Here is a 26,185-nt window from a genome sequence, read left to right as displayed (position 1 = left end):
CTTGGACCTATTGTCAGCCACCATATGAGGAGCATGTCTAGCTAACTGAGTGAACTTAAGAGAATACTCCCTTACACTCATTCTGCCTTGCCTTAAATTAATAAATTCTAACACTTTGGCCTCACTCAACTATAATGGAAAGAATCTATCTAAGAAAGCCATGGCAAACTCTTCCCATTCTATAGGCCTTGTGTCAATACCTCTATCAACTTTCCACTGCTTAAACCAAGTATGGGCTACATCCTGTAATTGGTATACAGCCAACTCAGCACTCTAACTAGACATCACCTCCATAGCACCTGTTACCTTCTGAACCATATCTAAGAATTTCTGTGGATCCTCTTTAGACTAGGATCCCGTGAAAGGAGGATTCATCTGAGTGAAATCCCAAATTCTATTTGCAATATTATTGGCTACTGGGTAGGCTGGAATAGCATCTGGCCATTTATTCTGTTCTGCTATAGAGTTTGCTAGAGTAGTCCAACCTATAACCCTAGTTGGAAGGGTGTTAATACTATGCCACTGGTACTAACACTGGTTGTGTGGATCTACTAAACTAAAATTATGTCCAAAGGACTAAGGGTGTAAGCCTGAACTGACGGGTGACCCCTGCGAAATAGTCAAACCTAATCGATGGATGACTACTCATATCCTACACTAGCTACGTAGTTCCAGAGTATAGGGACTGCTAATAACGACTCTGCCTATCTGATAGGGAAGCCGCCATCCCTACACTCGCTAGGTGCTAAATCCTACTCCCAAATGAATGACACTGAAATGCTAGACTATTTTGAGTTTAACTTACTATTCTGATAATGCTCATGATATAATCTAAAGTTATTCTAAAGATACTGAGATAACATTAAGTAAACAACTACGGTTTCGGGTATTCAATACCCCCAGGACTCAAAACAATAGTAGTAACATGACATTAAAACATTGAAGGACATAACATGAAGACTCTTATTAAAACAATTGCTCTTGTAGGCATTTTATCAAACACTTATAGTTCATGGTTTAAAGTAATCATAGAATTACTAAAGGACTGGCATAATTGACATAAAATTATCATGGAAAACACTAATTCATGATTAATTCAACAAATAATAACACTAAAACATGAGGAATCAAATAACAATAATAGTTTCATTAAAACATGGTATTAAATCAAAGTTCATGGAGATTAATGGATGAAATCATGATTTAAAATCAAATAACTTAAAATATCATAACTTTATAATTAAAAAGGTTACTTAAGCTCCATGATTGAAAGGAATCCATGGATGAACATCTAACATACCTTAATTGATAAATTTCTTGAAGTCCTTGATGGGTTCTTGAGGATTTGACTTGAAATTGGAGAGCTAGGGTTCTTGATTGGGAGAGAGAGCTTCTTGATTTTGGGGGAAAATAATCAAATAATTAATTTAAAAACATTTTTAGGGCTTAAAAGCACACCTGGACGGATTAAAATAAAGGGAAAGGACTATTTTAATCCTGGATAAAATATTAAATTTTCATAAAATTTTTTTGATCTGGACCCCTGGCGCGATGCGCCACTATCGTACCAGGCCACTAGAAAAAGGACACTTGGGACCAGGATAAACACCGCGACGTGGAGCCATCACGGTAAACCTTTGGATGCCAATTTGGCCACCTCCATGACGCGCCAACATTGCGGAGGCCTACTGGAAATTGCCAAGTAAGAAATTAGCCTGGTCCGCAATGTGCCATGATCGCGGAGTCATACTGTAAATTGATAATTATCATTTGGGCTGTCTACGTGATGCGCTAATAGTTAAAATGATGGGGTCTTACGACTGAAACTTAAAATCGTCATAACTTCTTACCCGTTTATCGGATTTGGGCAAATTTTATATTGTTGGAAAGCTAATTAAATTTCCTACGCAATGGAAGGCTATAAACTAAAAGATAATGAGCATTTCAGAAATTTTATATATGAATACTTATGCACTGGGACTTAGATTATGCTAGGAAAATAAGGGGTATTACAAGAGGTTCTGGGAAAGATTTTGGGTGTGATTATTATAGGTGTGAGGATTGTTGTCAAACAACCGGCCTCAGCTGAGTTCATGATTGATGCCTCAAAGGTATAAGGGACATCAATAGCTTGAGTGAAAAGGAAATTTCTGAGAATTGAGTTTCAATTAGTGTTTCAATTTATGAACAAAGTCCTTTTACCCAGGTTAGAGAAAAGGACTATTGCCTCTGCTATTGATTTGTTCCTGATTGAGTGTTTGAGTAAATTTGAGTTTATAAGTCTAGCTGCTCTAATGTTAGAGCACATGCATAAGGTCATCTATAAGAAGGAAGACAAATATGGGATGCCTTATAGGTACTTCTTGAACAAGGTCTTTGATTACTTTGGAGTGGTTGGGAGTAAAGAAACTCTAGGAACAGACAAACAAAAGTTTAATCTGATAATATTGGTGAAAAATAAATGCAGAAGAAAAGGTGGGAACTGTGTCCCAAGTGTCAAAGCTATTGATTGCTTAGGAGAATTTAAGCAAGAAAATGAAGGAGATGAGGATTAAGCCAGCTTCTAAGGATGTTGAGATAGTGCACTTGAAGATGCAGAATTAGAAGTTGTCCTTAGAGGGACCTAGTGCTACTAAGGAACTTGCAGCAAAAAATACAAAGCCCCAAATCAAGGTTGTAAAATTTACTACAGAGGTTCAAGGGTTGAATCCTGAAATTAAAGACCTCACTAAGCAGCTACTGAATGCTCATGTTGTAGAGAATTCTAAAATGGAGTTGTTGTTGAAATCCTTATCCCCTAAGCCCTCCTCTACCTGAGTTCTATCATCTCTATGTCAGTTTGTCATCCCTATGTCTGTTTCAATCCCTGTTTCTATTGTGGTTTTTGAAGATAGTTGTTTTATGTTTGTTTTTATATTATAATGGTGCTGATCTCCCTTAATAATGAATGAATTCTTGTTTGTGTGTTTTATTTATTTTCTCTTTATTTTTTTAAAAGTTGTTCTTTATGTTAGTGTTGCCCCAATGGCCATGAGTTAACTATCTTGTGCTTATCTTATTCTTAGTTTACTGTTATCACTTTTAATGATGCCAAAAGAGGGAATACTGAATTCATGTGGTAGGGATCATGTGTGTTACATGATATGATGATATGTTAAGGACTAGGTACCAGGTGCATATGTGTTGAATGTTGGTAAAGTTTGATGGCTTATTGATAGGGAGAAAATATGGTGCATATGACAAGAGAGGGACATTAATAAGTGTAGGTATATTGATAGGGTAAATATTGAAACATAGTGAATAAGTTGAGTTTTTTATGTTAATTAACAATAAGGGATCAGGTCCTTAAGTTGCATGATATATTGATAGGGGAAAGCAAGGTGCATAGTGATAGGTGAACATTCATCGACAGTAGTGGTGATCACTCTGATTAAATGTGATGAATGAACGTTGATGTTCAAAATTTATGGTTGGTTTATCATCATCAAAAAGGGGGAAAATTATTATATCTTGTTTTGATGATGATCAACTGATAATAAGGGACCAGGTCCTTGGGTATTCGAATTGTTATATCTTGTCTTGATAGTAAGCAAATGACAACAAGGGACCAGGTCCTTGGGTCTTCATGAATCAAGTACAGTTTTCACTATCATGTGCAGTTTTGTCTTCTAGTATAACAAATTATGCATGTGAACATGTACCCATCAGGCCACCTGACCCAATCAAATTTCTACTCTAATCATTATTCCACTATAAAAGGAAAAGAATACTTCTCAATTGGTAAGTTCTTGCAAAATCAGAATGAAGGAGTGGGAAAGAGGCAAAAACTCAATTTTGCAACATTGCTCAAGTTCTTAATTTTTGTATGTACTGAAAGAGTGAGGGTTCTCGAGTCAAGACATGTTCTGTAATTGAATTACTTTTCTTATAAGAGTAATGCGTTCTTTTTGTTTCTGAGAGTGGTTAAGTAGAGTTACCTGAGTTAGATATTGGTTAGAGTTAATATTGAAGTAAGTTCTTGGTAGAGTTGTCAAGGTAGGCTTGTAGTAGAGTTATTACATGCAGGTGGAGCCTAGAGTTAAGTTAAAATCGAGTCTGTAATCAAGAGGTTGATTATAGTGGATTGTTGAGTCTTGTGAGGGTAAGCCATTATTTTTCCTCCCTTGAGCAAAGAGGTTTCTATGTTAAATCGTTGTGTTCCTTAATTCCTACAATGTTTTAGGTTCTTTACTGCTTCATTGATTTATTGCTTGTGACTGACTTTAAGGGACCTGGTCCCTCACAGTGTAGTGCAACCCCTTTACATTTCAACAGTCTTGATTAAATTGTAAGATTTGGCATAACTCTATATTGTCTATTTACTTGTATAATTGAGACATAGTTGATATATTTAACTGAGTCATGGTTTGTTGACTTGGAGACTTGTTGGTAGTCATAGTCTTGACTTGACTTGTTGTCCATTTTGACTTGTATTGACTGAATTCTATGGTGTTGTTGAATAAGGTAAATGTCATAAACTTGAGGTAAGGTTACATGATAGGTGTTTATGATTGTTCTTGCTTTACTAAGTTACGATTACTTACTCAGATATCTCATTTTGGATTGGTCCCCTACGAGTACACCGTTGCTTCTTGTGTACTGATACTATACGTGCTCTTCTTTTTGTTGAGTGCAAACATATTTTGGAGACTGTTTCAAGACCACAGTTGTAGAGCGGATAATATTTGAACTCAAGGGTGAGCTACATCTTCTGGACTACTAAGAGTTCTTCACTTAGCTTCTGGTCTATTGTTTGGACTTAGACAATTTTAGTTATTTTTGGATTGAACCTTTTATTGACATTTATAGTATGGTACAATGACTTTCAAATTCTAGGAGACTATTTAGGTATTCGTTGATTTTGTAGGGTTATCATTTAGATTATTTATGACATTATCTTATTCAATGCAAAATAATTAATTTGCTTTATTTTGGCTAAGTGTTGAGTTTGCTGATTTAGAATTAGGTGGTTTTTCCCATTGAGAGTTCGTGTGGATGCCACTCATGATGGATTTGGGTCGTGACATTCTTTCTCTTCCCCCCTTCATGTTTCTGCTTTTTCTCCCTCTCATATTGCTTCCCTTTGAGATTACAAGATTTTTTCCTATTCATCAATTTCGAGTTTAAATTGATTCTGCTTCACTTAACATGAAGTAATAAGTTAATGATAGTTGAATTAAAGTTTGAAAATAGACGTGTGTCATTGGAAAAAAGAAATAATAACAAACCATCATAATTACAAAATGTATTTGTTAGATTTATTGTTGTTTATGAAAAATTGTTGATTGGAGTTTATTTTTTGTAATATATGAAACTTATGATTCAAATTTGAGTTTATTGAGGTAAATTTATGTTCGATTGTTGAAATTTGAACAACAAATTGTTGATTATTGGCAAAAAAAATTCATCCAAACTTCAACCATTTAACTAATTCATGTGATAACACTTGCAATTTAGCCAATATATAACCCGACCTTATGCAAAAATAAATGAAGTTTAGCTTTCGAAAGCCATAACTTCAGTAAAAAAATATTAGAAGTTAACTTTGCAGAGAGCATAATTCAGATATTTTGGTCCGAAATTAACCTTAACTTTTTATACTATTTGTTAGTAAATCTCAAGCCATCTAATTTTGATGAGATATGCATTTGAATATCTGGAAACATGCATTCGCATATTTAGTAAAATTCCTAATGTTTGATGACGACAATGAATATCTCTTAATTTCTCCTTCAAAGAGGTCACTATTGACAATGTTTATTTCACATTGTAACACTTTTTTATATACTCATTCAACCTTAGTTAATAATGTCTAAAGTTTGTCTCGGTAAGTCCACATCTTCATTACAAAAATCTGAAATAAACCTTAACAAATCACACCTAATTTAGGTAAAAATGTGTGATGATTATCAAAAGGCTATATTTCAAGCAAGAATGTCTGAAGTCGGAATTGAATTTTCAACTTCAGTCGTGTACTTCTGAAATTATTTCAGAAGGAAATAAATTTACAAATGTTTCTTAACTTCAAATATAAATTAAATGGCGCCTCTAAAAAATTGTCTCTATGCACTTCTCCTCAGGAATATGCGAAAGCCAAATTAATCGATAAACCGTAAAAAAACACTACTTGTTTATCAGTATTGATTGGGTTAATGAATTTTAAAGTAATTTATAATTTTTTAATAAGGTTACTAATTCAATTTTAAGATTTTAGCTGATGACTAAGCTGATAACCCAATAACATTATACTAAAATTATCTCCGTACCACAATTATATAATGGTGACTTTAATTTTTTAATACAAAACCTTTTTACTTTTTTTTGCATTTTGTAATTGTTGACTTGATGTCGCTATTTTCTTTCTAAAGTCATTTGCTTAGTGGAATTCTACCCATCATGTAACTATAAACTGATGTTACTTTACTTTTTGATAAATAGATACAGTGCTACCGCATCCAATTAAGTTTACTACTTAACAAAAAAGAAAAACAATTTTATTTTAGCAATAATGTATTAGAATTTGCATCTGCTTGTACTTTATGTTAAAGTTTACGCATGAAGGTAGTGTTAATATATGAATAAATAGAAACAAGAGAAGGTAAAAAGAATTAAAGGAATATATTCTTATTGGTTAAACTGAAAATCAAACCATTAAGGATCAAAAGCCAATTAGTCGAAAACTGAACTGTTAATAACTAAAAGTCAATTAACCGTAAATCAAATTGTTAAGAACCAAAAGCCAATTAATCATAAATCATATAATTAAGGGTCAAAAACCAATTAACCGTGGACCAAACAGTTAGAAATTAAAAGCCAAATAATCAAAATTCGAATCGTCAAGGACCTAAAGCCAATTAGCCAAAAACTGTTAAAACATATTTTATTATTTTAGTTATTGATTTCATATATTTATAAATCAAAAATTAATAATCAAATAATAATAAATAAAATTGGATGGAATAAACCAATCCACAGCCTTACTTCTCCCCCATAGTTTTGTGAAAGTAGTAAGAAGGGCCAAACATGGAAGTTGGGCTTGAACAAACAAACCAGCCTGCAATATTTTTGTTTTCACCCTAAAAAATGGTTTTCCCGCCCAAAGGCACCTCTTACAATATATTCTTGTCATATTTTCCGTAAAAATCTCACATTGATTATCATCATTTTCATCATTCATATGTACATAGCCACTTTCCAAATTTTCCAGGAGAAATGCAGAAAAAATATAATTATAATTATTATTTCTACCTCCTATTGAGAACTAGGGTTACACTAGTTCAAAATGGATTCCCCTGAACCTTCATCAAAATCATGCACCGCCCCCATTTCATCATCAGAACCTGTACCTGCCCAAGTAAATATTCACAACCCATTTTGAACTTTCTGTTAAATTTGATTTAATTAATTAATAGGTAGTTATTGGATCTTAATCTGATTTGTTTTTTTTTTTTCTTGTGTTGGTCTTTGTTAAGGTGCAATTGGGTGTTTTCTTTGGGGACTTTTCTGCAATTATGTTGATTTTTTTAATTTATAAAATGTTTTGGTTTTAGGGGTTTTTGTTAAGTGGGATTGAGTGTAAGCTACTTTTATGTGGGTTGAGGTATTTTTCTGAAATTTGTTGGATTAATGTCAGTGATGTGGGACTTTATTTTCTGAATTTTGTTGAAATGTTGTTTGCTTTTGGAAGGGGGGCCTTGGTGTAACTCATAAAGTTGCTTCCATGTGACTGGGAGGTCATGAGTTCAAGTCGTGGAAACAACCCCTTGTAGAAATGTAAGGTGAAGCTGCATACAATAGACCCTTGTGTCCGTCCCTTCCACGGACCCCGTGCATAGCGGTAGCTTTAGTGCACAAGACTGTCTTTTTGCTGTTTGCTTTTGGTTTACTTTCAAATGGGTTGACGCCTTTTGAATAAGTTGTTGAATTGTGAGGTTAGGGGCTTAGGATTTTTTAAAAATAATTTCTTAGGTAACTCATTTAGTTTCGGATAATTTGGTTTAATGAGATTTTGTTAAGTTGAATTAGGATGCTATGCATTTTCAAGTGGCCAGTGCTTGGGATTGTACATGCTAGAGTTTACGTTCTGGCTATGGGATTTAATTGATTGTCAAAATTGGATCAATGGTGATTATCTAGTTTCTTGGATTATCTTGGTTTGAATTTTGGGTTGGTATATTTTTCTATGCATCGAATTTAGAGCTCTGGGTCTTAAATGGTTGATTTTAATGATGGGATTTTTGATTCATTTTGGTGTCTACTTTCCTTTGAGGGTGGTTTTCTAACGTAGGTAACTCATTCAGTTTATCCGCGCATAGCGGGAGATTTAGTGCACCTGGCTGCCCTTTTTTATTAGGTAACTCATTTAGTTCCTGATAAACTGGTTTAATGAGATTTTGTTAAGTTGAAGTAGTATGCTAAGTATTTTCAAGTGGCCAGTGTTTGGGATATAGGTTCTCTATTTCTTTTGGGTGAGGTTGAATATTTGAGTTCTAGGTCTTGTAGGAGGAATCAAAGATTGTATATTCTAGAGTTTACGTTCTGGCTATTGGATTTGATTGATTGTTCAGCTTGGATCAAGGACCATTCTTCATTTTTTGGATCATCTTGTTTAATGGATAGTTCATAAAGTTGAGGTTTTGTTATGGTGTGATTTCAGTTGGTTTGAATTTGGGGTTGATATATTTTTTTATCCAATTTTGTTGAATTTAGAGGTCTGGGTCATAAATGGTTGGTTTTAATGATGAGATTTTTGATCCATTGTGGTGTATCGGGTTTGATTTCCTTCGAGGGTGATTTTCTAATCTTAGGTAACTCATTTAGTTTCTCCGTCCATAGCGGAAGCTTTACTTCACCTGGTTACCCCTTTAATTTAGGTAACTCATTTAGTTTCCAATAATTTGGTTTAATGAGATTTTGTTAAGTTGAATTAAGATGCTTAGCATTTTAAAGTAGCCAGTATTTGGGATATAGGTTCTCTATTTCCTTTGGATGAGGTAGAATATTTGAGTTCTAGGTCTTGTAGGAGGAATCAAAGATTTTATATGCTAGAATTCACGTTTGGCTTGTTGTATTTGGTTGATTGCTAAATTTGGATCAAAGGCCATTCTTTTGTTTTTTGAATTATCTTGTTTAATAGGATTTCATAAATTTGAGGTTTCGTTCGGTGTGATTTTTGTTGGGTTGATTTTGTTTGGTATATTTTTCTTTACATTTTTGGTGAATTTAGAGGTTGAGGTCTTAAATGGTTGATTTTAATGATAGATTTTTGATTCATTTGGTGTTTGGGGTTTTGTTACTGCTTTCCTTTTAGGGTGGTTTTCTAATCTTTTGGGTTACTGAAAAATTAAAGACAAGCTATAACATTGTAGCAAGATTTGTTTTAGGCCTAGTTTCTAGATGGGTAAAATTGAGGAAGGAGCATGTGTTCTGTAGATGGATAAAATTGAGGAAGGAGGCCGATTTTTTTTGCATGTGTATCTGTTTTAAGAAACTTAGCTGGAATTTGTAGTTTGATGTTATGCTTGGTCCCTGTGTTCTGTCATTGAAAATGAAAGATTTCTATTCAGTTTTGATCTTGCTGGCTATTCACATTTTCCTGTTTCTGCTTCAGGCAATGGTTTGATATTGCTCTCTCCGTTTCAATTTGCTTGTCGTAGTTACTATTTGGATAGTCAAAGTGTTAAAGAATATTTTCTTTGACCATAATTTGTCAAATAATTTTTAAAATATATTGAGTTGTTAATAATTGTGACTTATAGTGCTTTTTATGTAGTTTTGAAATATGTAAATTTTATTTGAAAAAGTTGAAGATTCTATGTCCGGAATCCTACAGAACATTAGGTTTAGTTTGGCCTTCATACTCTGAATCAACCCAAACAAATTGAAACAGAGAGAGTAGTATATTATTTGTTACTTTTCATGCCCTTGTCATAAGTCATAACCATTTGAATTTGCATTGATTTAGTTTGCGATTTCTTTGAAGCTCTTTGTTGAACCTTGAATTGGTGCCAGCTTGAACCAGTTTCTTTATTAAGGTTGTATGTTAGCTGTTCCAAGGAATGATTGTTTTTCCTCCTTCAATGTATTTCTCTTACTTCTTTATTTTGGTCTTCAGGATTCACCTGTCTTCAATTATATTAGCAACCTCTCTCCTATACAACCTGTCAAGGGTGCTCCAATTGTGCAATATTTCCCAGGGCTGAATTCTCCTCCTCTTCTGTTTACCTCACCTCGGATTAATGCACAGAGTCAATCAAGCTTGTTGAAAAGGTGTTATACAATAGTCTTCAAGAGTTTTCGTATTTATAATGTTGATAAAAATATGCTATTCATTCCCATCAGGCAAAAACTAACTATTTCAGAACCTTAAACATGTCTCAGGAGCCAGTTTCCTCAACTATCCAGTGAAGCATTTTGTGGGAAGAATGAGGATTATAACAATGTTGTCACAGATTCAGATGGCACTAGAGTATCTGTTTCTCCGCCAAGAAGTGGACTAAACCCTTTTGTTCAGAAAATATCTGATAATAGTATCTTTGTGCATGAACAAAGTGGGAGTCCCATAAGATGTGTTGATGAATTCTTAGTTGATGTTTCAAACTCAGAGTCTGGTAATCCTTCAAATTCAACTAATACCAGCCTAAAGGTAGCTGATAGTATTCCTCAATCTCCTAATAGTGCAGGAGATTTAAAGGAATCTGTCGCTAACATTGCAAGTAAAGATGCAAGACAAGATGAGATTCCAGAAGTTGCAGCTCGTGTTGTTGTAGAGCAAGCTGAACAGGACAATAAGGAAAACTCCTCATACAATCAGAAAGATATTGGGGCTTGCAGTTCCAATACTGATCCTGATCTTCCACCTACCAGTTTATGTACAGAGATTGTTCCCTACTTGCCTGCTCATAGTTCGTCGCATTATCATTATGGTGACCGACACATGGCTCAGGTAAATACCGTTTCTCTCGATTTGATTTTGGTAGGAACTCGTTATATGATCTTTAAAAATTTTGAATTGCAGTTTTCAAGGGTCGACTGCACTATGTTGGATGAAGCTTCTAATATACCGATCGAATCATTGGAGACTGCATGTGATTGCAGAAATGATAGTGATACGATTAGCACAATGTCAGTTGCACCAGATGAAAGCATTGTGCAGCATGATTCTCAAACCAAGGTATGAGATGTTCACGTCTTGATGCTATAACCCAAAATTGCATCAACATTGGTAAGTATGCAAATTTAGTCAAATATAGGAAAATGAGTAATATACTTCATCTTGCAACTCACAATGTTCTTATGTCCTTGTGTCAACATGCTTGCCTAACATTTTTAATGGTCATTGGCCCATACCAAAATCCTCAGTGCATAGCTTGTCTTCTTAACTTATGTTCTGTTTATTTTAGCTTTGCAGTTCAGTCTATTTTACTACAATTCACTTCAACATCAATAAGCTTATTATTATTGCAGAAGATGAAATAATACATGCCTTTATACTAATGAATTGAAGTTTAAAATCTTGAAGAAGTTAATATTGTTTTTTGGATAATCTAAAAATCCCTCATGAGTTAGCTTGCCCAATTCAGTTGATCCACGCGTTAAACTTGAGAGGGTATTACCCCATCATTTTCCTTGCCCCAGTGTAAATACTAAGCTTCAGTTACAGGCAAGATTTGAACTCGTGGCTTGCACCTACCCACTAAACCAAAACCCTAGCGTCTTGTCATCTCTACTTGAATACTTCCGTTTAAATTAACACTTCAGCTCTTAACACCCTTGCCGTCTAACTTGGGACCTGATCTAGGATGTAGGAAGCAATTACCTTTTCCCTTCCGTCTGGAATATTTTGACTCCATTGCTAAAGTTATGCCGACATGCTATAACTATAACATTTTGGTATTGAGGAGTTTGATATCTATTCTTATGCCTTTATTCTTGAACAACTCCTGCCACTGCCATCGAATAGTAGTTTACAATGACTATGAAGTCTGGCCTAAGAGATTGGTGAAGAACCTTCCCTTTTTGTTTGTCAAGGCTACGGCGTGCCAAGTCTCCATTTTTTTTCCCGATAATTAAGAAATCCCCAAGGGCTAGTGGCGCAAGGTTCAAACTCGGTGGATAATGGGCCCGTCTCTGTTTTTCCCCATTTAAATACCTGGTTTTTGTCTAGGACAGGGTTTGAATCCTTGACGCTTGCTTAGCCCACACATCACATACTGAGCTCTTCTATCGGACCAAAGCCATGGGGGCCTCTCCATTTTCTCCTTTGTCATATGCCATCCAGTTGGTTTATATTCCCACCAATATGACAGAATAGTTTGACTGTTATCGCTGCTAAAAGTGGAAAACACGTGCATCCTCATTTCATTGTCTGTAAGCACGTTTTTGAAGCTGTGCAATTGGTTTCTGAAAATGCTGCTAGTCCATGTTTAATTTTCTTGAGTCGGTGACTGTGTAAAGGGCAAGCAACAGAAAATCACTGTTGCTTTTGGAAAGAGTAGAATAAGGAACTTAAAAATCCTGATTATACTATTGCATTTATCATGATAAATGAACACCATACAGTCTGGCCTAAGTGGTTAGAAAAAAAAAATGTAGGCAGGTCAACATCAAAGCGGAATAAGTAGGCGTTGTCTCCAATTTGAAGATGCTCAACAGAAGATCGCACCAGCTAGCTCTGGCTCACAGAGTGCTTCAGGTATTGTGAGCTGCTCAGTAGCACCAGTCAGTCCTGCTGTCTTAGAGGTCGTAGAACAAGGTTCATCAAATAGATCATCAACTGCAAACGATAGGCCATTGACCCAGCTGGCATCTTCTTCTGTTGATTCTGAAAAACTTACTGTGAAAGTCCCAAAGCCATCTGGTATTGGCTTGCACTTAAATAGTATAGTTAATGGGATGGAAGCTGGTTCTGGTGCAACTGTAAGTGTGAAATCAACTGAGAGGGGTAACTTAAGCATATGCGGGAAGAAGTTGACGTCCATGGTGAGCTGTCACCCTTCTAAGAACATGAAGAATTGCTTGATATCTTCGAATGTGGTTGGGAGCAATTTGACAAGTGGTGACAATGACGGTAGACATGAAAGTTATGTGCCGAATACAGAAAGTGTCTCTGCTTCTTTTTCGCTTAATAATGCAAAACCTTTAAATGACACTGTGCTCTTGAAGCCAACGGAGCATACTTCAAGTCACAAAAGGAAGTTTAATTCTGAACATATCGACAGCCCTATGGATTACAATTTGTCAAGCCCCCAAAAGAAAAGGCAAGTGTGTTTGTTGTCTCTCGAAGCTGTATACCTTCATTTGTCTGCATACTTCTTACAGATCATATGTTTATGTAATTCAGAAAGAAAACCTCGGATGGAAATGTTGGTGATGGGTGCAAACGCTGCAATTGTAAGAAGACTAAGTGCTTGAAACTGTAAGTTTGAAATATTTGCATTGCTGATCTTCAATGTATGTTACATATGTACTGAACTTTTGTTTGTATTCAGTTATTGTGATTGCTTTGCTGCTGGAGTATATTGTGTGGGCTCTTGCACTTGCCAAGGTTGCTTCAACAGACCTGAATATGAAGACACTGTTCTTGATGTGCGGCAACAAATCCAGTGTCGGAATCCCCTGGCATTTGCTCCAAAAGTTGTGCAGCATTCCACTGATTCCCCTACAAATGTTGTTGCGGTATTCAACTCTTCTGAGAGTTTCTTTTATTTAGGAAGCTCGATCTCCTGATAATTGACATAGTCACTTGCAATATTACAGGAGGATGGATCAAGTTTTACGCCCTCTTCTGCAAGACACAAAAGAGGGTGCAACTGCAAGAAGTCAATGTGTTTGAAAAAGTACTGTGAGTGCTATCAGGTACATTTCTCTCAGATACCATGTGTTGTAAATATTTTCTGATTTTTCTCAATTACCTGAGGAAGTCCTTTTCCTTCTGTCTTAATAGGCTAATGTTGGATGTTCCAGTGGATGCCGCTGTGAAGGATGTAAAAATGTCTATGGTCGGAAGGAAGGTATTAGCATTTTGCTGTTAGCTTCTGAGATAAGAATGTCTTTTTTACTAGAAAGAACAGCCTAACATCTTAAGCAGAGTGTTATTTTGCCTATGCTTTTGACTTTCTCTGCTGATACCTTTGTTGATGGTTCTTTGTATGTATTGCGGTGTAGGTTTTCCCATTAAGTACATGAAATGATATTTTGGGATGCTTTTCGGGATTATAACAAAAAATAGGTAATGCCTCTGGACTTGGGGTAAGAGTGCAACCTGTGAGTTAGACTCACTTCACAGGTTCTAATCTTGCCGCAGAAAAAAAACTAACAAAAAATAGGTAATGCCTCTGGACTTGGGGTAAGAGTGCAACCTGTGAGTTAGACTCACTTCACAGGTTCTAATCTTGCCGCAGAAAAAAAACTAGTATTTAAGTGATGAAGGTAGAGGAGCGGGCCACTATCCACAGAGTTTCTAATTGTAGACACTGGCCCTCGGGGATTTCTCAGTATAAAAAAAATTTAACAGATAACTACTAGTCTAATTTTTACTAGAACATTCAAGGGCAGAATCTGTTTCTATCACAATATAATCTTGTGAGGTTTCTTAGATTACTAAGGTTATAGACAAGTGTAAATGTAATTACTTTGATGTGTTTGTCTCACAATAAAAATGATTAATTGTCAAAAAACCCATAGTAGTTAACCAGTCTAAATATAAAATATGTTTAATGTGCTTGTCTCATAGCAAATGGTCAGTTGACAATTATAATTTTATGTGTGGAGAACTTTAAGCTTCCCAAAGATAGAGACTATCAAATGCTTGGACTTAACATAAGCAAAAGGTCTTGCCTTTCTAATTGGTGCAAGCCCCTAGGTTCATTAATAAATCATGGCCTAGCTAGAGTTCTTGCTGATATGAATTATTACATCATGAACATGATGTAACTAAAGTTGGAGCAATTGTAGACAGGGCCATAGGTGCCACCTTTTCTCATCTCCTTTCTAACCATGAGCATGCATTATTGGTCTTTCGTATCAAGCCTGGCTTGGAAAGGGTGAGAATAGCATGCTAACTAAACAAGAGGAAAATTTTCATGTCAAACTTGTGTTGAGAGAAAATTTGGATGATCGGGCAAGGGATGCCCCTCTTCGCTTCACCTTTACCAGGAGAGAGAATAACTTTCAATTCTACTCCACCTAAACAATATATTGAGTTGTGTGGCTTTTTCATCGAAAAGTTTAAGTTGTTAGAGAGAACACACTTATATTTTCTTAATTCAGCAAAGCCCCTCACTTGCTGGCTTGAATCATTTTCATGTGTCAAGCATTTAGAAATTCTCTTTGACAACAGGTGGTGGTGAGATTCGAACTAGGATCTCTTCCTACTCTAAACTATTTGAAGTTGTGTCACCATCTCATCTTAAAGCTAAAGTTATTGGAGATGAGTAAAGCACACACTTCTATTTTCTGAATTATGTCTTCAACACTCTATATTTCTCCTCTTATTATTTCTGGCGGTGTATGTACATGCTGAACCAGTATGCTGTTTTAGAGTTGTCCTTGTAGAGTGTTGACTAATAGAGATTTCAAGGAAGATACTCATCATATCAAGATTTGATCCTCTAAGATCTTAGGATAATTGTTGTAATCTAGATATCCTATCTATGATTCTTTCTCTTTATGTAGAATATATGATTTTGTACAATCCTAGATTTTATGGGATTTAGATGATTCTACTCAACAATCTCCTATGTATATAAAGCCATGGATATGACATAGAAATGTGAATGAAACTATTCAATTATCTTATTCCACATGGTATCAGAGCTTTAGGCTTATTCCTAACCATTTTAATTTTATTCACCCAGTCTTGAAAAGTCCTTTTTCCAGCTTTATCTACCCAAAGGTTGAAACCATTCAAAACCATGTTTGGAAAGGTAAATGATCTAGTCACTGAAAGTGTTTCTGCAGCCATAGAGAATAACTTTACAGTTTCAACTGGAGATTTGCAAAACATTCAAGCCTTTTATCGGTTGAATGGAAAAAATTACCTAAAATGGGATCAACTAGTTCGTACCTTTTTAAAGGGTAAAGGAAAATTATGACATCTTCTTGGTACATGACCATCACGTTTGATGCATGGGATGAACAAGATGCAATGGTGATGTCTTGGTTATGGAATTCTATGCTTCCGGAGATCAATGATAGCGTTATGTTTCTAAGTACCGCTAAGGAAATTTAGGATGCAGTGAAGGAAACGTACTCTAAAGTACATGATGCTGCCAGGATCTATGAAATAAAAACAAAACTTTCTGCAACAAAACATGGAGCTCGACCTGTCACTAAGTGGCAAGAAATGGATCATTATAAATGCATTCAAATGTGTTGTAAAGATGATGCCATGATTCTGAAAAGATTTATTGAAAAAAAAAGGATTTATGATTTTCTTACAGGACTAAATGTAGAATTTGATGTTGTGCGAGTGCAAATCTTAGGAAAAGAAGACTTGCCATCATTAAATGAAACAATGGTCATTATATAGACAAAAGGACGGAGGGGTGTTATGCTTGAAACTCAAATTAATGATCAACTCTGGTAGCAAAAGGGACAAGTTCAAAAGAATCCGAAGTTTCACAATGGGAGAGCATCGTCAATCCTGCTGGTTCATTCAAACCACCAATCAATAGGGACGATCTTTACTGCACCTATTGCAAAAAATATCGGCCCACCTGAGATAGGTGCTAGAAACTCAATGGTAGACGTCCAAACATAAACACTAGTGGTGGAAAGCAGGCACATATAGCCAGCAACCCAGAGACTGATAAAAATCGATGCTCGGCTTCAGAAGGTAGTTGTTCACTGGCCTTCACAGGTATTTCTTCCTCCTTTATTACTAGTGTTTCGGACAAACTTTCGCCAACGTGGGTGGTTGATTCGGGGGCAACTGATCATATAACCAGTTCATCTCATCTCTTTATATCATATTCCCCTTGCCCTAGCTATGAAAAAATAACTATTGTTAATGGTTCAGTTATGAAATTGTGAAAAAAGGATTGTGAAATTGCAAAACACAAACGTGTTACCTTTCCAATTAGTTATAAAAGATGTAAGACTTCTTTTTCTCTTATTCATAGTGATATTTGGGAACCATCTTCCATTCCTAATATTCCTAATATTTCTGGTGCTAGATGGTTTGTGTCATTCATTGATGATTGTACAAGAGTAGCGTGGATCTATTTGTTAAAGCAAAAATCAGACGTCAGCCAAATTCTTCCTACCTTTTTTAATCTGATCAAAGATTTCGATCTGATAATGCTACTTCAATCAAAACCTCTCTGTTTTCTTCCAAAAAGAGGGAATTATTAATGAATCTTCATGTGTCAATACTCCTTAACAAAATGGAATAGCAGAGAGAAGAAACGGATTGTTACTTGACATTACTAGATCACTATTGTTTCACAAAGGGTTCCAAAACAGTATTGGGGGGAAGCTGTCTAAACTGCTGCACACCTTAATAACAGAATACCATCAATAATTCTGAACATTAAAAACCCCTTGATACTCGTAGGAATTTCTTCCTGAATTTTGAAATTTCCAATAAATTGGTTCGTAGAATCTTTGGCAATGTTGCCTATGTTCATATTCATTTTCATAATAGAGGCATATTCATTCTCATGTTCATATGTTCCATGTGCTCTTAAGTGTGCTTTCATAGGATATTCTCCTACTTAAAGACGCTACAAGTGTTATCAACCATCATCAAAGAAATTCTTTGTTTCAGCTGATTTCACATTTGATGAGAGTGAATCATTTTTTAGCCATTCTTACAATCATGGGGACTCATTGAAAGAAGAGGGACCTCTAGACTTGTTACTATTTGATTTGTCTATTTCTAGTCGTGCCAAATCCTTGTTTGATTCACCATTTCTTCGGTCACCCAAGAACCTAACGAGTCTCCTAATCTTGATATAGATAATGGAATTCTAGAAAATAATCTACCATTGCAGGTTTATTCTAGAAGAAAGAACCTAATTGATCAAAGTACTCAAAGGCAATCATCTCCTCGGGTTACTGCTCTTACTAACCATCCCAAATCTGTTGAACTATCAAAAATACCAAACCAAATTGATCATGAAGAAGGGACTAACCAACCTAATGACCTCGATCTTCCCATTGCACTCAGAAAAGGAACTCGAACTTGCACACAACACCTTTTGAGCCTTTATGTGACATATCAAAACCTATCCCCAAGTCATAAAACTTTTCTTTGTAACCTCCACACAATTCCTATCCCTAGAAATTTGTCTGAAGCTTTAGGAAACAAAGAGCGGGAGAAAGCTATGAAGGTAGAAATGGAAGCGTTGGAAAAAATAAAACTTGAGAAATTGTAGAATTACCAAAAGGGAAAAAGTCTGTGGGGTGTAGATAGGTGTTTACTGTGAAATTATTTGGAGACTTTTGCTCGAGTGGCAAAAATCAATACAGTAAGAATCTTATTATCATTGGCTGCAATTTTTAATTGGAACCTACAACAATTTGATGTGAAAAATGCATTTTTACATGGAGACTTAGATGAGGAGATAGATCTATATGGAGGTGGCTCCTAGTTTTGCAAGCAAGAAAGGAATGGTGTGTAGACTGAAGAAGGCACTCTACGGATTAAAGCAATCACCTCGTGCATGGTTTGGAAGATTTACAAAGATCATGATCAAGCTAGGGTAACAACAAAGTCAAGGAGACCACACCTTGTTCATAAGACACTCAGAAACAAGAAAGGTAACAACATTATTAGTTTATGTGGATGACATCATAGTAACAAGTGATGATTCAGAGGAGGTACAAAATCTAAAGAAGTGAGTACATCAAAGAGCTCGGGAAATTAAAGTATTTTCTGGGAATCGAAGTGGCACACTCGAAACATTTCCCAACAAAAGTATGTGCTCGATTTGTTGAAAGAAATAGGAAAATTAAGGTGTAAACCAGTGGCGACACCAATTGAATATGATCATAGATTGAGCAATGCTCCAGAAGATTCTATGGTAGATAAAGGTATGTATCAAAGGCTTGTAGGGAAATTGATCTACTTGTCCCATACAAGGTCGGCATTGCCTTTACTGTGAGTGTTGTGAGCCAATTTATGCATGATCCTAGAGAAACACTTCTTAAAGCTATCAACAGGTCTCTACAATAGCCTAAAGGAACTCCAGGAAAAGGAATACTATTCAAAAGAGGAGGAGACATAGTTTTAGAGGCTTATACTGATGCAGACTATGCTGGTTCATTAGTGGATCAAAGGTCATGTTCTGGATATTGCACTTTCTTAGGAGGAAATCTGGTGACTTGGAGGAGTTAAAAACAAAATGTAGTAGCCAGATCAAGTGCAAAATTTGAGTTTAGATCTATGGCTATGGGAGTTTGTGAGCTATTATGGTAAAAGATAGTCCTTGATGATTTGAAGATAAGATGGGTAGGACCAATGAAACTATATTGTGACAATAAATCAGCAATAAGTATAACTCAGCATGAAGCACATTGAGGTAGATAGACATTTCATTAAGGAGAAATTAGATAGTGGACTCATTTGTACGCCATTTGTATCTACAAAAGATCAGGTGACCGATGTTGTTTTAACAGAAAGGCTGCCAAACAATGTGTTTCAAGATCTAATAAGCAAGCTAGGAATGGAAGATATCCATTCACCTGTTTGAGGGGGAGTGTTGACTGATAGAGATTTTCAAGGAAGATACTCATCATATCAAGATTTGATCCTCTAAGATCTTAGGATAATTGTTGTAATCTAGAATATCCTATCTATGATTCTTTCTCTTCATGTTGAATATAGGATTTTGTACAATTCCAGATTTCATGGGATTTAGATGATTCTACTCAACAATCTCCTATGTATATAAAGCCATGTATATGACAAAGAAATGTGTGAATGAAATTATTCAATTATCTTATTCCACAGAGAGAAAACATGCTTGCTTCCCCCCTACAATCTAATTAGTTATAGAAATTCATGTCCTATTTGCTCTATATTCCTTGGGTCTAAGGTTGAGGGGACTAGTGATAGGAACTGTGATGAAGAAGAAGAGATCAGAATGAAACTTTATTGGTTAAATAAAATGCAAGAATCTTAAAGACTGCATTAACCAATAACTATGTCCGTATGGACTATGGAGTGGACAAATCTTCAGATACAAAGATAAATATAATCCTTTTTCTGCCAGAATTCTTCTAGATACGCATATTTGAACTAAAACAGAAAGATAACTCCCAACAAATAGATTAACAGCTACTGCTGTAGATAACTGCTGGTAACTACTATATGTAGCTGCTACTTATATATTTTATCCTATTTGAAACCAAGAAACTAAGATAGATAATCTCCACATGCTTCAGTAGATTTTCTTCTAGAGCAAGTTCGTAAAGGAGCTGTTGTATCAGCTACTTTGCTGGGCTCCTACAGAATTCTTTGGGAATTTTCACTTCTTTTCAATCCAAAAATGAGTAGTTAAGCATTTAAAAGCGTGGGGCTAACATTTTCCTTGTTCAGACTAAGCAAGAGAAAAACAATTCTTATACTTCTGAAACATAGTACCACAACATTCTCCATGGTGATTGGTGACAATGTTTCATATAGCGGTGATATGATCAAGTATTAGCTCTTGAGCTGCCTTATATTTTCTTTTCTTGGTCATTATGCTGTCTGTTTTTTTTCCTTCTGTTCCCTAATGTTTCTGTTTATCTCCGATTTCTTTTTTCGTTTTCGTGTTTAGAATACGGTAAAGATTTGGTTAATAGACATTGCATCACTGAGAGATTGGAGAGGTCTGTTGAGGAAGAGGTGGAAATGGTGACAGCTACAAGTGGGTTATTGCAAAGTGATCCAAGAAATCAATGCAACTTAACTCCCTTGACACCTTCATTTCAGTGCTCAAAGTAAGATCCTTCTGATATTTGTTGTTCCATCAGTTTCTATCATGAGTACTTCATATGATTTTCTCATTTCTCTGAAAAAATGATTTTCTAATTTTCCCTCTTACCCTTGATACCTATTATGCAACTCTAGCCGGGGGAAGAATGCATCAAAAACTTGGTTCACTTCTGGAAGATACGTTTCTTCACCTGAATCTGGCCAAGCTAATACAGAAGCATATGGACTGTCCCCAGGATCTCCTAGAAGTTCTAAAAATCATGACATAGATCAGGAAACTACTGATGATATTTTGGATATTGTTCCCTTCGATCAGGAAAATCATGGCAATGCAAAGTTAGCAAATGAAATATCACCAGGGTTTCATGTTACTGACAATACTGATGATCTTTTGGCACTGCCAAACTCACAAGATTGGGCAAGTAATTCAGATAATCAACTGATTCCTCAAACTGTCCATTTCCAGTCCACGCCTCTGCTATGCTGGCGTAACTCTCCGATGACCCCTATGACCCAGTTTGACGGGAGTGGGATGAACGTTTTGGAATTACTAGACTCTAATAAGAAGCCATTTGTGATGGAAGATGACACACCGGAAATACTTAAGGAGTCTTCTATACCACAAAATGGTGTTAAAGTAAACTCTCCGAATAAGAAGCGTATTTCTCCACCTCATCGTCATTTGAATGAGCTTGGTGCTACATCGTCTGGAGGAGGCTTAAAAACAGGCCGGAAATTCATACTGCGAGCTGTTCCTTCTTTCCCACCACTTACCCCATGTATTGAATCCAAAGATGTTGCAGCTCATAGCACCAATAATTCTCAAAAAGATAGCAGCAGCAAATAACCAACACTACAAGAGGTTAGAAATGTTGCTTTTGTCTATCACTTTATTCGTGTGATAAAGAACAAAAAATGGGTTTTAAGATAATCTCTGAATGAATAATGTGATCTCAGAGGAAGGAAAAGCGTACTGCTGCTTGGTTTTACTGTACACAGTAAAGATGGATAGGAGGGAAATCCTTTGCCTTCATCATATGAGAACTCTTTAAATCTCCTTGGAAATCCTATATTTTAGGTAAAATGAACAAAATTCTAGTTTTTTCACCTCTGCTGATCATGTAGAGGAATTCTTGCATTACTTTGTACTACGTTTTAGATTCTTTAATTGGCTTATTTGCTGCCAAGTACAATAATTGCTATTACTTCGGTCATGTTGTGGTTGATGGCAGAAGTAGCATTGTATACTTCATATTTCAAAAGAATTGTTTACAAAGCCAAGTCGTTGTTCGCAAATGTCTCTGTTGGTTGCTGCCTTTTTTTTTAAATGCTCTTCCTTTAGTTTATCTATTTTTTTTGGTGGTCTTTTAAATTGTTTTACCACTAACACGTTTTGTAGTACTACAACAATTTTTTTAAATAAATTCAAAAAATAAATATTGCTAGCTAAATATAGTTTGAGATTTTGATACAATGGCGTTCTAGTGATCCAAGGAATTGTTTGATTGCTGGTTAGACTTGTGCACGGCTAAGTGATTTAAGATTTAGTTATTTGTATTAGTTATTTTAGCTTAATTACTCATAATTTATACGTGCTTTAGTTATACGGAAGTGTAAACAGGTGCGCAAACACCATAATTGGTGTGCAGAATGTTAATCCCTGCAACTTAAATATAACCAAATATGACGCTAGTTATACTGATTTTTATTACATAAGCAATTCTCTTCTTAACTAGCAGTAGACCCCTAATTTGCCAACCCTAATTTCAATATTCTTGTCTCATCTTGCTTGCTTCTGGCGAAGCTTGCCAAGGTAGATCTTTTTCTTTGCCTTGAATATCACTTTTTATAAAAATAAAATCTACCATTAAAAGTCGAACATTATTCTAATTCTTAATTTCTTTGAGTTGCTTACAACATTGTTTTAACTCGTTAACATTTTTTTTTAGTTTCTACTAGCCTATTTATTTGAGATCCTATATTTCTGATTAGAGATTGGATAAGACAGAATCCATTTTCGTTTGCAAATAAATTTCTCAATGCGTAGACCCAATACAATTTCATTGCAATCAAGAATATCTCTTCAAGTGCAAAGTCAGGAATACAATTCAATTGATGATCAAACAATCAAACAATAATACTATTCAAATATTGAACAAGTAATCTGCGATGATTGATTAACTCGTTAGAACCATATAAACTTCAACTTTCATGTTAAGATACCGTAACTTTGGACAGAAATTTAGCCTAATTACATGACGATAATAGCCTCACAGATCATGCGAAATAACATAAAATTCAAGAGATAAAAGGAAATAGTAGTACCAATTTGACCACTTAGTCTCGTTCTCTAGCCCCCTCTTCTATGTTTTTTTTCCAGCTCAGTAAATATGGGTTAGGAGCTTTTATATTAGGTGTAAATCCCGTTTGTACAAAATATGTACATTTTGTGTCTTTTTTTTTTTTCCAGCATTAGTGTTGTAGCGGTGCTATAACTCCACCATGGAAAAATTATCCGATTTTTGATTTTCTATATCTTTCCTTTTTAAATTCAACTTCGAGTTGATTATCCTAGTTTGATCTTTAAATTTCGTGCAGCATAAAATTTCACAAGAAAAGTCAGCTATATTTTACTATCAAAAGACATCATAAGAAGGTAAAAATGAGGCTAAATTGATATTAAAGCATAAACATTACGCACAACATGAAATTTTGTTTGTCCTCTAGGAAAGAACCCCTTGAGGGAATTGTTAGGATATACTATGATATAGTATTATTTATTGAACGGATATTTATTTATTTAATTCAATAAATCGTTATATTAAATAGATAATTGTCATATATGTATCCGCAATTTATATAGTAGATGATTTAATGTATAGAGTTTAGCTTATACAAAGAAGATTAAATCATCGGTAAGTTAAAGTTATAGTTTACAATCGTAGATGAAGATTTGGACAAACCATCAGAATGATTGCAGCACGAGATGTAATTTATCTTGATTACGAGAATGGTATACTTCTAACTTCTCGTGCTAGTATAATTTGTATGTATTGAACAAGACCAAGTAGAGATAGTTGTTTTGGATTGACTGATAGAAACATATTCTCTAAACTATTAAATGTACTTATATTCTCAATCTTGATATAACTATTATGATCTGTATATATTATTTATCGTTTTGATTATTAGAATGTGAGATTCTGAGATGGGTCAATTTCCTAGTAGATTGGATGATAATAATATATATTGATGAAATAATAAGTTAGTTGATGAAATCCATGTCTCGGTATAGAGATTGATAATACACCTTTTATGAGAAGCTTATAAGTTTAAATGTTGTAAACCCAGCCGGTGAATTTATGAATGCGACATATGAAATAAGTTAAGCATTCCTCTAAAGGAAATTAATGAATTATTATATTAAATTCTTCATTAATTTAATTTATTGATTAGTATCTATAATATTAACATGTGAAATTAAATCAGTGTTTAATGATAAATCTCACAATAAAAATAGAGGAGTGAAATTATGAATTTTGTAGAATAATTTATAATTTATTATGATAAGAATAATTCAACTTAGTGCTTTGAATTCTCACTAATTAATTCTGTAGTCCTACAATGCCCATATTATACTAGAACCCAAAATTCTACTTTTTATGGGAAAACGAAAAGTCACCTTCAAGTAAAAACAAAGTGTGCTTTTCTTTCCTCCGAGAATATCTCTATAATAGGGATTCCCCCAGCCTATCAATTAATTATTCTATTTAGTACTTTCCCATCCAAGTATTGAGAGAGTTCGGCTGTGACCGCAGATTCGAAGACAAATTCACTTCAGGATATCTGCTCACGCTTTAAGAGATATTCCTAATTAATTTTAAGCATTCTTTGCGTAAACTATGTATTTATGTTGGTTGTATATATTATATGCAAATCATTCTGTACATTTACTTTCGCTGCATATGCCTATTTTCCAACAGGAATAACTCAAGTGAAATATAAGCACAGAGTTATTTATGAGAAATTATGCAACATGAAGTACAATGAACCTAACAAAAACATGAATCACTAGGTTTCACTATTATCACCAACAACCTGAATTAACTTCGAAAAGAGTTCTCTTAAGAAAAACTAGCAAATTAGATACTCATAATTTTATTTTTCTCGTGGAAAAACAAAGTAGCTACATGAAATGAGGTAAAAAAGGTTGACAAGATCACTTTAGATGTACTTAATGAAAACTTTAAAATACATGAAATGAAGAAAATAGAATTAAGAAAGGACAAACCAATGAAGTGATCCTTAAGATGATTTTGGCATAGCTCTTTTTGCTAAAAAAATTTCAAGATGTTTATGAATAATCTTAAAAATAACTTTCAGAAGGAAAATTTCAACAAAGCAAGACCTCTGGAAATCCATCTTTCAATGAACTCTACAAATGTCGAAAGATGGATCACATGATCAAAAATGATATGAGAAACTAAATGGAGAATAGAGAGAATTGAAAAGGAAGGAAAAGAACAACAAAAGAAATAAGTTTCTAGTAGTCGCGAGCAAGAAGAGAAAGTATTAAAGAAAGTTGTTAGGCTAGTCTTCCTAGCAGTATGGGAAGACAACAGTGATAAAAAACTGAAAGGAGAAGGTAAATGGTAGAACTGATGTCACTAATTGCCCTAATAGAGCATGAAAATTAAAGTTAAGAAGGAGAACTTGTAATGATACTTATGATTTACACCAAACATAACTCCAATGAGATAATATCTATACCCTCTAAGAGAATTTCAATACCCAATCTAATAATAAATTTGATGTGCTTGTTATGTTTTCGTTGATGAATGAAGTTGATAGATTGAGTGCTTGTGATGGTGAATTGATAAACTATCTTTGTATGAAATTTGACAACTATGTTTAACTAAATAAGACTAAACTTAAAAAGAAAAAAAATTACTTAAGAAGCATGTTATTAATTTGAATACCGAGAATACATTACTCAAGAAAGAACCTCAAAAGTCAAAGGAAGTATCAGATAAAGGTTAAAAAATAGTGAAATTCAGATTGCCAATGGTGATGGATGCTCTTAGTCCTTTTCCATTTGTCTTGGTGATGGATGAGTTGATGGATATATTCAAGATGAAGTTTCATTAAGTATGTTATTTGTATGATGGGACTCACAATAGACTTAATGTTAGGTTGGAGGTGTGGAGACTGTTAGGTTTA

At 34.8% G+C, this 26,185-nt stretch overlaps 1 protein-coding gene and 1 long non-coding RNA gene across 3 annotated transcripts; both read left to right on the top strand.

Annotated features, from left to right (window-relative positions):
* Positions 1 to 6,981: 6,981 nt before the first annotated feature.
* On the top strand, positions 6,982 to 22,246 carry LOC107839029. Of its 2 annotated transcripts, XM_016682361.2 has the most exons (12): positions 7,002 to 7,393; positions 10,154 to 10,308; positions 10,420 to 10,984; positions 11,057 to 11,212; positions 12,634 to 13,298; positions 13,382 to 13,456; positions 13,530 to 13,716; positions 13,798 to 13,896; positions 13,985 to 14,051; positions 20,808 to 20,970; positions 21,101 to 21,827; positions 21,923 to 22,246. In XM_016682361.2, the coding sequence occupies exons 1-11, from the start codon at positions 7,322 to 7,324 to the stop codon at positions 21,810 to 21,812; spliced, it is 2,916 nt and encodes a 971-aa protein (XP_016537847.2). In that variant the 5' UTR covers positions 7,002 to 7,321; the 3' UTR covers positions 21,813 to 21,827; positions 21,923 to 22,246. The 2 variants fall into 2 exon arrangements, with proteins under 2 accessions (XP_047251593.1, XP_016537847.2); XM_047395637.1 differs by having other exon boundaries at positions 6,982 to 7,393; positions 21,101 to 22,246.
* On the top strand, positions 14,058 to 20,397 carry LOC124886708. The gene is made up of 2 exons (XR_007043993.1): positions 14,058 to 14,269; positions 14,367 to 20,397. It is a non-coding gene; the product is annotated as an uncharacterized LOC124886708 (long non-coding RNA).
* Positions 22,247 to 26,185: the final 3,939 nt, after the last annotated feature.

This window comes from Capsicum annuum, chromosome 8 (genome assembly GCF_002878395.1).
Source record: "Capsicum annuum cultivar UCD-10X-F1 chromosome 8, UCD10Xv1.1, whole genome shotgun sequence".
In the NCBI taxonomy this organism is placed as follows: Eukaryota; Viridiplantae; Streptophyta; class Magnoliopsida; order Solanales; family Solanaceae; genus Capsicum; species Capsicum annuum.
The sequence above is the reverse complement of the archived record's forward strand: the minus strand, read 5'-3'. Positions and strand labels throughout refer to the sequence as shown.

What these genes read in the sequence shown, in the direction of transcription:
- LOC107839029 (XM_047395637.1), top strand. Translation starts at nt 7,322, where the DNA reads ATGGATTCCCCTGAACCTTCATCAAAATCATGCACCGCCCCCATTTCA. An exon ending in CAGAACCTGTACCTGCCCAA is followed by an intron (nt 7,394 to 10,153) that starts GTAAATATTCAC and finishes TTTGGTCTTCAG; the next exon opens with GATTCACCTGTCTTCAATTA. An exon ending in AGCATGATTCTCAAACCAAG is followed by an intron (nt 11,213 to 12,633) that starts GTATGAGATGTT and finishes AAAAAAATGTAG; the next exon opens with GCAGGTCAACATCAAAGCGG.